The following is a 12,112-nucleotide window of genomic DNA, read 5'->3' on the forward strand; positions in this document are numbered from 1 at the left end:
AATTGGAAGCATAATAATGTAAGTTAGCGGTATTTTCAGTCACTGGCCTTATTCATTCTTCTTTATTTACGTATTAATAATAGATTCTAAAAGTTTGACTGGCTCAGAATGATTAGTTTTTAAAAAACTGGAGATAAAAGCGAATATAGAATTTTTGTAGTTTGGTAAATAATGCCATTTTCTTCAGAATAGAAAGATTAGCATCAGATGTACGAGAAAATGTTTAAATATGAAACTGAAGCTTATTTAATTCCCAAGAACTTGGTATAAAAAAAATTTTTCTATGGCAAAAATTGAGTGAATAGTAAATGAGTATATATCGAAAAACATTGATATTTTCGATATACAACTAACACTTTCTATAGCGAATAAATCGAAAACTATTAATTTCATCAAAAAAATGTATAGAACATTTTTTGCTTAAAATGAATGTTTTTATCAACTTTTGCGGTCAAAATATAATAAAAAATTTCCGCACCGAGATGGGGTCGCAACCACCCCCATGCTAAAAGCGCCTTTCGGCATCATATAGATTTTGATCATTGGACTGTCCACTACTTATTCTTAAATTTTCAAGCAAATTGATTCATTCTGTAAGAATTGCGAGGTGAAAAGCTTCGGTACCTGAACTAATAAAAATGTTCTCATTCACAGGTATTTTATAAATACAATTCTTCGTTTTTTCGTGTTATGTTCAGTTTTAGATAAAATAGATCTCAAGATCTCAATGTGTTTGTTGTTTGAATGTTGACGAAAAGTTGAATTAATTTCCTATCTTTTAAGTTTTTCGGATAATCCATTTATGTGTTGTAAGTATTGTTATTTTTCTCATATTATTTCTTGTGAATGTTATATCAAAGTAAAGTAAAGTAAAGTAAAATAATTGTGGTTGATACTCAACAAAATAGTAAATTATTGTTTCCCAGTTAGTATAGACTATTTACTGAGTTTCCATGATACTCTGGGCTAATTAGCAAAATTCATGGAAAAGTTCTTTACCAGCAATTTTATTGCTGGAATCGAATTATAAGATCCTATATAATAACAATATAGGTATGCAAAGTCCGCAGATAGTGTGCTACTTTTTTTATAAACAAAATGGCGCCGACAAATCGTATTTTTTTTAATTATTGCTCTTTAACTCCGAAGATTTTAACTTTACAACAAAAACACCTTAATAAAAATTCACCGCAATTAAATTCTGCATAGAGATATGTTTTTCACGATTTGCTGCGACAAAAATTTTCCTCGGAAAATGCGGGTTTTCCTAACAAAAACTCTAATTTTCAAATAAAGTTTTAGGTAAGTAATTATTAATCAATAATTAAATAACTTAGTGACATCAAAGCTTTCTTGGTATAGATTTTAATTCCAGAAGCCGGTGAAAATTAAAAGAAATATTTTAGCAACAATTCAATTGTTAATTAACAAATTACGATCGCAATAATAACCAAAATAGTCATGATACATTGATCAAACTTATAAAGATTATAAAGATGAGATGCTTATTTAATATTTTATTGACAAAATATAAATTTTTCTTTTTTTTTGCATAATCTTTAAATTTTGAAAAAAAAATAGTTATAATACGCTGGTCTAATTAGTAAAGTACAAAGAAAGGTTATTTACCAGCAATTTTATTGCTGGAATCGAATTATAATATCCTATATATTATTAATATAGGTATGCAAAGTCCGCATATAGTGTGCTACTTTTTTTATAAACAAAATGGCGCCGACAAATCGTATTTTTGAAGTTATACTTCTTTACCGACGATAGAGGGTAAATTTTTATATGGGAAAATCTAGCGACCGGGCGCATGCGCATTATAACTTTGTTCTGATTGGATGTTCAAATGACATGTCAAAAATTATTCAATATGGCGGCTGTGGCACAGCTGTAGTTAGATTATTTATGGTTTTTGCGTTTTAAAATTTGTGTGAAAAGAAACAACAAACAAAAGTTAGTTAATAGTTATACTGCCTTTTTAAATAGTTTTCATATACCTATATTTTTGGACTATTTTGGACAAGGAAAACTCATTCTAATTTGGTAAGTACCTAGTTTTTATTATAATCATATTGTAATTATACATTTGGATTAGGTTGAAATACATACATTTATTTTCTCAAGAATGCGGATTTTAGAGAGAAATCCCAAATTAGGTTCGATTTTTATTTTTAAATTATGATTTTTTGGCGTAGATTTATTTATCTAGTAGGTATGTAATGCTTTGATTTACATACTTAATTTGATTACCAACAAAAGTTCTACCAATCTTCATCTAATATATTGTTTTCTTACTGTTTTGTTATATTTTTATATTTTCTTCCACAAAATTTAAACTACATAATTTTCAAAACAACTGTCAAACAGTAAAACGTTCAGTTACCGTATTTTTCCACATGATAAATAATGTGCGATTGGACGAGTGAGTCTACGCTTCGATTACGAGTCAAAGCGGCACGAAATTCAAGGGTTCAATTCCCGATGCAAGTTTTATTTTTTTATGCATATTATGATTGTAAGTATATTTGTTATATAATTTTTTTTTTCAGCAAATGCATATTTAAAATTTTTGCCAACAATTATTATCGTCCAGAAATCATTTTTTCTTTGTGGCATTTTTCAATGTGTTTGTGTGCGTTTTATTCTCTTATTTTTTTAAATTTTTGGTATAGTCTTAAAAATCACATAATATGTAGTAGAAGTATAACTTCTTACGTGCGTACAAAGTACACACATATTCTTGTTTTCAATTATTGCTCTATAACTCCGAAGATTTTAACTTTACACAAAAAACACTCAAATAAAAATTCACCCCAATTTAATTCTGCATAGAGACATGTTTTTCCCGATTTGCTCCGACGAAAATTTTCCTCGGAAAATGTGGGTTTTCCCAACAAAATATCGAATTTTCAAATAAATTTTTTGGGCCAGTAATTATTTATTAATAATTATATAGCTTGGTGAAATAAAAGCTTTCTTGGTATAGATTATAAATTCAGAAGCCGGTGAAAATGAAATGAATTTTTTAGCAACAATTCAATTGTAAATTAACAATTTACAGTCGCAATAACAACCAAAATAATCATGAGACATTGATCAAGCTTAGAAAGAATATAAAGGGGTGATGCCTATTTAATATTTTGTCGACAAAATATAAATTTTTCATTTTTTTGCATAATCTTTAAACGTTTAAAAAAATTGTTATAAACAAATTAACATTTCTCAGAAATTGTTTATTATATTCTAATTTTAAAAAATACTTAAAATGCGTATTTCATAGGTCTTGAAAATGAATGCTTTAAAAAAATTTTCCAACCATTTGCAAAAAAGTTATGAAACAGCAAAGTAAATATACGAATTCTCCGTTGTTTATAATTTGTTTTAATTGTTTTAAAGCTTAAAAGTGAGTCTATGGTACAATCTAATTACTCACAAAGAATGTCAAAAATTAGTGCAATGGTTGTATTTTAATCAAAGATTAAAAATACTTTTTTTTTGTAATTTTTAGCGCGAAAGTTTTAGCAACAATTAGATACAGAGCCGGAGATAAAAATGTTCACTCGAAGCGACTGACACGCTTAAACTCGCGCGAGTTGTGTATGTGGGCGGGTAGCTACGGTACTGTATTATTCTACTTTCGCGCGTGTAAATTACAAAAAAATGTATTTATAATCGTTAATTAAAATATAACCATTAAACTGGTAATCGATATTTTTTTATAAATAATTAGCTTGTACTTTAAACTCACTTCTACGCTTTGAAAGAATTTAAAAAAATTATAAATGCCGTAGTAATCGTATGTTTATTTTGCTATTTCATAACTTTTTTGCAAATGGTTGCAAAAAAGTTGTAAGGCATTAATATTCAAGATATTTGAAATGCGCATTTTAGCTATTTCTTAAAATTATAATATAATAAAAACTTTCTGAGAAACGTTAATTTGTTTATAACTATTTTTTTTAAACATTTAAAGATTATGCAAAAAAATAAAAAATTTATATTTTGTCGACAAAATGTTAAATAGGAATCTCATCTTTATAAGATTTCAAAGTTTGATCAGTGTATCATAATTATTTTGGCTATTATTGCGACTGTAAATTATTAATTAACAATTGAATTGTTGCTAAAATATTCTTTTAATTTTCACCAGCTTGTGGAACTATAATCTAAACCAAGAAGGCTTTTAAGTCACCAAATTATTTAATTATTGGTAAATAATTACTTACCTAAAACTTTATTTGAAAGTTAAAGATTTTGTTGGGAAAACCCGCATTTTCCGATGAAAAGTTTCATCGGAGCAGATCGGGAAAAACACGTTTCTATGCAAAATTTAATCACGGTGAATTTTTATTTGAGTATTTTTGTTGTAAAGTTAAAATCTTTAGAGTTATAGAGCAAAAATTGAAAAAAACACGATTTTCGGGCGCCATTTTGTTTATAAAAAAAGTAGCACACTATCTGAGGACTTTGCATACCTATATTATTAATAAATAGGACCTTATAATTCGATGCCAGCAATAAAATTGCTGGTAAATAAATTTTCCCAAAAATGGCCTATTCTCCGATAATCAGCCCAGACTATGAGATGAGTATAATTAACTTACTAATCGACTTGAGGAGATGGAATGATTTACTTAGATGATTTTTCCAATTACATATATCTTTCCATTTACGTGTTGCTTTTGAAAAGGCATTTCATGCTCTTTTCATAATAATAGTGGTATCTTCTTCTTTTTGTGTAGACATGACTCTGTTTTTTCAATGTGCCTCCAGTAAGTTGTCATTCCATCATTTTCGTGGTCTTCCCACTGCTCGTCTTCCTATTTTGTTGTCATTCGGCTTATGTTACGATCAGGTTGAACAATAGAGGAACCATAGGGGGTTTCAATTGTGCCACTTAGTTCTTCTTTTACTTTTACTTTTATTTTGGTAGATATTTTCGATCGTTTTAATTATTCTACAGTATTATATTATTAGAAGTTTTCTTTGAAGAAGCAATTCGGCTAATACGTAGAATGTCCCTGTATACAAATAACGTTATCTCTTTTTGGTTTAACTATAAATAAGCAATGTGCAAAATTTGTAGCCAGTTTGATTTGAGAACTTGACAAAATCAGCAACATGAGAAAACAACTTTTAGGTGTATTACTTACGATCTTATTCAGTGTTGAGATCAATGCTCAAAGTTATGTTATCACGAACGGTAAGTAAAAATAGTATAATAAAAGATATTGGTTTAAAAAAAGTAAAAAGGGTATTGTAAAGTTATAAAATGGTTTTAACTCAGTTGAAACAGTAGCTACATTTTAGTTTAGATCACATCATCCATCATTTATCGTTAATCAGCCCTGATTCGTCCATTGTTGAACATATGCCTCCTCCAGATATTTCCGTCTTCTTTTTTTCTGTACCTCTGCTATTCAATTGTCTACAATTCTTTTGAGGTAGTCGGTCGATCTCGTTGTGGGCTTCTCCGGCTTCGCTTGTCTGCCAGTAGTCTCCATTCAAGCAATTTTTTTGTCCATCTGTCCTCTTTCATTCTTGCAACATGTCCCGCCCATTTCCATTTTTGCCTTGTACAGTCGAACCCGCTTATTGGAATTGCCTTCATGCCAAGCAAAAATATTCTTATAAGCGGGATATTCTAATAACCAATCATTGGTGGCTGGCCGTAATAAGTATGCCGAATATACATAATAATAGTGCATTTGTTAATATGTAATATGTATATTGTTTTAGGCCTCTCTATGGCAATAATACAATAGCGTAACTTATTTATTAAAAAACCAAATTACATTATATTATGTGGATGCATACAGTAATTAATATGAAATGTATGCAACATATAGATTATGTAAATATTTTCGTATTAAAATATGTAGGGGAGAGTTGGATAAAACGGGATAGTCGGATAAAACGGGATACCCAGCCTAGAGAACCAACTAGTGCTGCTATCAATCGGACAATGACGAAAACCTGTTCTCATTCTTCATTTTAACATTCTCAGTTCGTTTTACCCCGATGCCATTATTTGATGAAAAGTTGTTGTGTTTAGAATTGTTTGACTCTATTTTTTTGGTACTTTGTACTTTTAAGTGCGTTGTTTTCTACATTATATTGCCTATATATGTAAACATATAATTCCGGTGACTATTACATTTAATTAAGCACTCATTAACGAATATTCTCATGTGTAGTCTATCTAATTTTACTTTCACGTTTACAATTACGTTATCACCATCACGTTAGGAACCATTTTTGTTTTGAAAAATGTCTGAGTTGGACAAAACGGGACACTTATAAGTTGGATAAAATGGGATACAGTTTTTTATGTCCCGTTTTATCCACCTATTTATTTGTTGGCCTATTAATTTTTTAAATGGCGACATGAAGCCATGAAGCGTGTTCTCATACTGCAGAAAAGAACAACATATTTTTATGTGACTTTTGTTTTGATATACGTACCTAGTCCTAAATAAAAGGTCTTATTTCCCATTTTGAAATAAAACATAAAAAATGCCTATTTTTAAGTTTCTGACTACTGAAGATATTGTTTTTCAAAGGTAAATTTTTCTTTGCAGTCTTATATCTACTTAAATATACTTTTTAGATAATTTTATGCAAAAAATTAAATACAGTAAAACCTGCCATATCCGGATCAATGTGGCGACAGACCGATCCGGATATGAAAAAATCCGGATATCAAGACCGCTTCTGTGACCACTTCTTTTATAGTCTCTGAAGCGTTTTCTCTTTCATACATTCCAGTAATCAACGCCGTCAATAACTTTCGTCGATAGACACGTTTTATAGATTCTACAATACATTAATTAGCCATCTTTTAGTTATTTTAGGTCGGGATGAGAGGGTGCTTTGTTTAACAGCAGGACTGCATTTCTCGGTAGATCCGGACGGCAGAACCGTCCGGATATGGGGAGGTCCGGATATGACAGGTCCGGATATGGCAGGTTCTACTGTATTGTGAACCTATTCCCTTTTATCCAACCGTGGTATGCTAAAACGGGATGTGCAGGACTTTAATAAATATTTTTTTTACTATTTTCCAGTCGTTAAAAATAGCGAAAAATATGTTTTTTGTGTGCTTCAATAAATGTTATAGTTATAACAAATAATAATATGATAATTTCTTTAACATTTTTTCCGTAATAAAAATAAACAAGAATGGTATCCCGTCTTGTCCAACTCTCCCCTACGCATAAGAAAATTACTTATTTAGTCTTGAAAAATAATCGGTAATTGCAGCTTGTTTTGTTTTTAATAAAATACTAATCATTTGTTGATCTAAATTATAAAAATTTACATTGGTTTGGCCATCCAGAAAACGCTTTATTTATTTATTTATTTATTTATTTATTTATTTATTAACCATACAGACTAAATGTCTCATTACATGGCTAAAAAAAAAATATACATTTACAATTCTATATTTTTAAATAGATGACTTGCTAAGTTATATAAAAATTATGCAAATTATCTCATTATCACTTCCAGCATTGTAGAGGCTTGAATATTTTTTACACAGAGGTGTTTAAAATTTGACTTATTATCAATTTATAAAACTTTGTCCGATACAAGGACCAATCTCCATCAATTAAACTGTTAAAATTGTTTAATAACTTAAGTGCATTGGCAAGGGGAGATCTTGTTGCAACAAGATTGTGAGGTATATTGAACATTAATGAAGATCGTGTCCGACGAGGAGCAATATTGAATGGAATGAGTGAAAGTAAATATGGGCTGTTAATCTTATTTTTAATTATATTGTATATAAACATAATTACCATTAAGTCCCTTCTTTGTCCTAGAGACAATATTTTAAACTCGTTTCTTAAGTGAGCTGACCTAACATAATTATAATCAGGCCATTTTTTGTGTTTTTTAAAATACAAATACGGAAGAACTTTATTTTGTACCTTTTCTAATTCTTTAAGTGTTGACATATACTCACAAAACTATATTACACTTGCAAATTCCAATTTAGGTCGCACTAAAGTAAGATAGAGGAATTTTATTGTATTAATGTTTGTAAATGCCATTGTCTGTCTTCTAATAAATCCAAACAATTTGTTTGCCGCTGAGATCGACTGATTTATATGTTTCCCAAACGAAAAAACTTGATTGTATGTTACTCCCAAGTCTTTTACTTCAGTAACCCTAGCCAATCTCTCACCTCCCATCTCATAATCAAAAATAACTGGTTCCTGTAACCGAGTTATCTTCATAACTTTGCATTTATTAATATTAAACTCTAACTTATTAACTATACTCCATTCGTAAATACTATCAATGTCTCTCTGTAACTTAATACAATCACGTACTGACTGAATAATTTTGTACATTTTTAAATCATCTGCAAATAAAAGACACTCAGTATATTTACAAATAGAAGGAAGGTCGTTAATGAATATAATAAAAAGAAGAGGTCCTAAATTTGAACCCTGAGGAACTCCGGAATTGGCGTAAAGCTTTCCTGATACATTACCTTTGTGTCGAACTATAAAACGTCTGTTTTCCAGATAACTTTTGATGAGTTCAATAAAATTATTAGACAAGCCATAAGTACTTAACTTTTTTAGTAACACATCATGATTAACTCGGTCAAAAGCTTTTCTAAAATCCGTGTATATCGTATCAAGTTGCAATTTAGTGCTTAAGGTGTCAGCAACCTGGTCTGCAAAAATAAATAAATTTGTATTTATAATATTGTAAACAAATAGGATGGGCGCACTGTTTCTTAAAAATTTTGTAACAGGCAAATGGGTGGCAATATGTATAGTTTGTAGATAAATGAAATTATTTTATTACCTCTGAATTTGTCGGCGACTGATATCAATTGATACTTACAAAGTAATAAAATATTTATTACCCTAAAACAGCACTAAAGGCCTCGAGGTCCTTGGTTAGAAACGATAATAAAAGACATAATTTAAATTTTAGGAAATTGTAGGTAAAAATGTATTCATTGACCTGAAAAATATTCTATTAAGCGGTATTATTTTATTAATACGTATTCCAATAAACGGATACATTTATTAAGGAGTAAATGGAAACGTTTCCTGACCTGGAATATATATTCCATAAACCGAGATATTCCTATAACCGGTACTCTAATAAGCGGGTTCGACTGTAATACGTTCGATAATAAACATGTTTGACTCCGGTTCGCCTACGAACTTCTTTTAGAAGTTTAGTTCACACAAATGTATAATTTTTATGTTTTTTTTGTATTGGGTGAATTTAATTCAACCATCCTTTCATCTAATTCTAAAACTATTTTCTTGTGATATTTTAATAATATAATTTACTATTTTTATTAGGAACTAACCACTATGTTAATTTAAAATATACTTTTGTTTTTCGTTTCGACTTACAGTTTGGAGATCGGTGTTTCCAAAATATCAAAATAAATGCATTTTAAATTAAAATTATGGTTCATTCCCAATAAAAATAGTAAATTGTTGTATGCTGTTTGGATGTCTTAGGTTTTCTCTATAGACCATAAAGCGAGAGTGAGAGGTATTTTTCACAGGAATTTATAAACTTAACTAAGCTCTGTACTCTGTATAAATGATACTGTACATATTATATTGAGCTTATAAGCGCATTTAATGAAATATTTACATGGTTCTTCTAAACAGAATATGAGATTTATATTTTCCGTATCATTTTGACTATTCGGACATAACAATAAGTACTTAAAAGTCACAGCGATTAGGTAGACACAGTGGGTGATCAAATTATTAGAGCCACCTAGTAAAATTCAATGAAAGGGTATATAATTGAGCTGTATAAATATACAAGATGAAAAAACTGCTAAACGCCTTAAAAATAAGTGGCGCATACAATATTCCAGCTACAAAAGATCTGATATGAATATTACGTGGCGCAAAAATGTATTTTCGTTTTGATGGAAAATAAAATTCTAGTTTTATTTTGAAAGATTTTTTCCAAAATATTTGCTAAATTTAAAGTAAAACGCGCCACAGAAAGTAACTTTGATACAATTTGCATTTTGAGGCTCTTTTGTGGCGCGTTTTACTTCAAATTTAGCAAATATTATGGAAAAATCTTTTAAAATAAAACTAAAATTTTGTTTTGCATCAAAATGAAAATACATTTTCGCGCCACGTTGTATTCATATCAGATCTTTTGTAGCTGGAATATTGTATGCGCTACTCATTTTTACGGCGTTTAGCGGTTTTTTATTCTTGTATCAGGAGTTTTTCAAAGTTATTTATAAATTAAATGTATGAAGTTGAAAAATGCAATGTTTCTCGATTGCACATTAAGCTTTATAAATGGTCGCTTTTGTCACATTATCTCCCAAACGATCTAGTGTCCATCGAATGTACACTAGATTCTTTTCTATTCGAAATAGATTAAAAAAAAATATTGGGATGGACGGTAAATGAATTCAGATTGCCCGTTGCCAGATCAAATTTAGCGTCGTAACCACTACAACTACATAAACCATTTCGGGAATAATCGTTTATTGGATTATACTTTTGCAGCTTAATAACTTCTAAACGGCTTAACCGATTTTGATCACTAAACATGAGTTTGAAACGTATTGAAAAGTAGTATCTGACGCATCTAAGGCCAGGTATGACAACTGAAGCTATTACAGGAATTATTGAGCTTGAAAAACCGTTTTCCCATAGGAAATAAATTTGATCATAATTATGAGGCCCATAACTTAAAAATTCGAATTTTCCCGGATATGGGTTAAACACCGTTAGATTCGTCTAGAGCCCTTCTACAAACGCTCAGTTATTGGCGCAATTCGTAGGTCGAAATTTTGAGTATTTGTCGAAAAACCAAAATTTTCAACGTTTAGTTTTTCAGTTTTTCGGCTATACTGAGCCGTGTGTATGTCTCATCCTGACGGTTTAGACACCATTTGAAAGCTTAACTCAACACTATTGATATGGTTAATTTGCGGGATTCCTGTCTCTCCTTGAACCGAAGATATATACCCCCAAAATATATGCCGTTTTGTACTTACCAAATCCTATAGCTAGCTTATGAGTGATCAAAAGTCACAAACTACACCGGTTCTGAATCAGGCCTGACCCCCCCTTCAAACACAGAAAAAAATTCAGATCAGTTTAACTTTTCCACACACATACATACATACATACATACATACATACATATCCACAAACATTTTCCCTTTTTTAAATAGAAATTGAGTCATATTTCTGAACTCGGTAACTTTTGAGTGGTATAACCGATTTTCAAAATTAGACATGTGTTAAAAAGATAATCATCAGTACTATTAGAAGACGCAAAGGTCGGTCTTAAATTTTCGAAGTTTTTGGGAGTTTTGGGGACGAGAACGAAAAACAGACCCTAAATAGGAAGGGCCGTAAAATCCATACCCTTGGACCAAAATTGATGGTTGACATATGAATGGGTGAGTCTTTTCCTGAACGTTAAGATGGGAGTTGACCCAATCTTCAGTTCAGTCAGATTTAGAAAATCGAAAATTTCGTGTATATATAGTGTCGCGTGTAGGAGGGAGTTGGTGTGCGCCACTGGCGAGAACTGTCGTTCTCTGGTAATTAATGCGTTTGTTTTTATTTGACGTTACACTTTATGAAAGTGCAATAAATAGTCTGACAATAGTGGCAACACGCATATGTGGCGATGCATGACTCAGATGTCATTGTTTGTCAGTGCTGCCCAGCCTAGCTTGCAACTCGTGTGCCTATTATTTTGTATTCTTGGTGTTTAGAGTTATAATAAACTTTGTGAGTTTCCATTGCTCTCTAGTGATATTCTGACAGTCCTATACTATTTTCTGTGCATTTAGTAAACATTGCACGTTCATTAGACTAGCGGTACCTGAACACCATGGAAAAAGCCAAAGAAATCTCACGAAGGAAAATAGCAGAAATAAAAATTTTATTATTCAACACTAATCACTCTAAGGCGATGCACATCAAAGAAACATGAAACGTAAATTCCGTTTCATGGAAATAGACCACTGCTAAACAAATATACGTCGGGCCATTTATGAAACTCTCCGAAAATAAAAATGTCATGAGCATGAATCACACTCGTTTCATTGGTAGGCGGA

General features: G+C 30.6%; 2 protein-coding genes across 2 annotated transcripts in view; one reads left to right on the plus strand and one right to left on the minus strand.

Annotated features, from left to right (window-relative positions):
- LOC114325498 (suppressor of lurcher protein 1) overlaps nt 1-12,112 on the minus strand; it is a 933,155-nt gene that overhangs the window by 769,091 nt on the left and 151,952 nt on the right. The window lies entirely within an intron of this gene.
- LOC114330474 (C-type lectin domain family 10 member A-like) overlaps nt 5,105-12,112 on the plus strand; it is a 32,517-nt gene continuing 25,509 nt past the window's right edge. The window contains exon 1 of the mRNA XM_028279820.2: nt 5,105-5,212. Within this exon, the coding sequence (XP_028135621.1) occupies nt 5,131-5,212 (82 nt within the window). The 5' untranslated portion in view covers nt 5,105-5,130. The remainder of the gene's footprint in view (nt 5,213-12,112) is intronic.

The sequence above is a fragment of the Diabrotica virgifera genome, chromosome 4, assembly GCF_917563875.1.
Source record: "Diabrotica virgifera virgifera chromosome 4, PGI_DIABVI_V3a".
NCBI lineage: Eukaryota > Metazoa > Arthropoda > Insecta > Coleoptera > Chrysomelidae > Diabrotica > Diabrotica virgifera.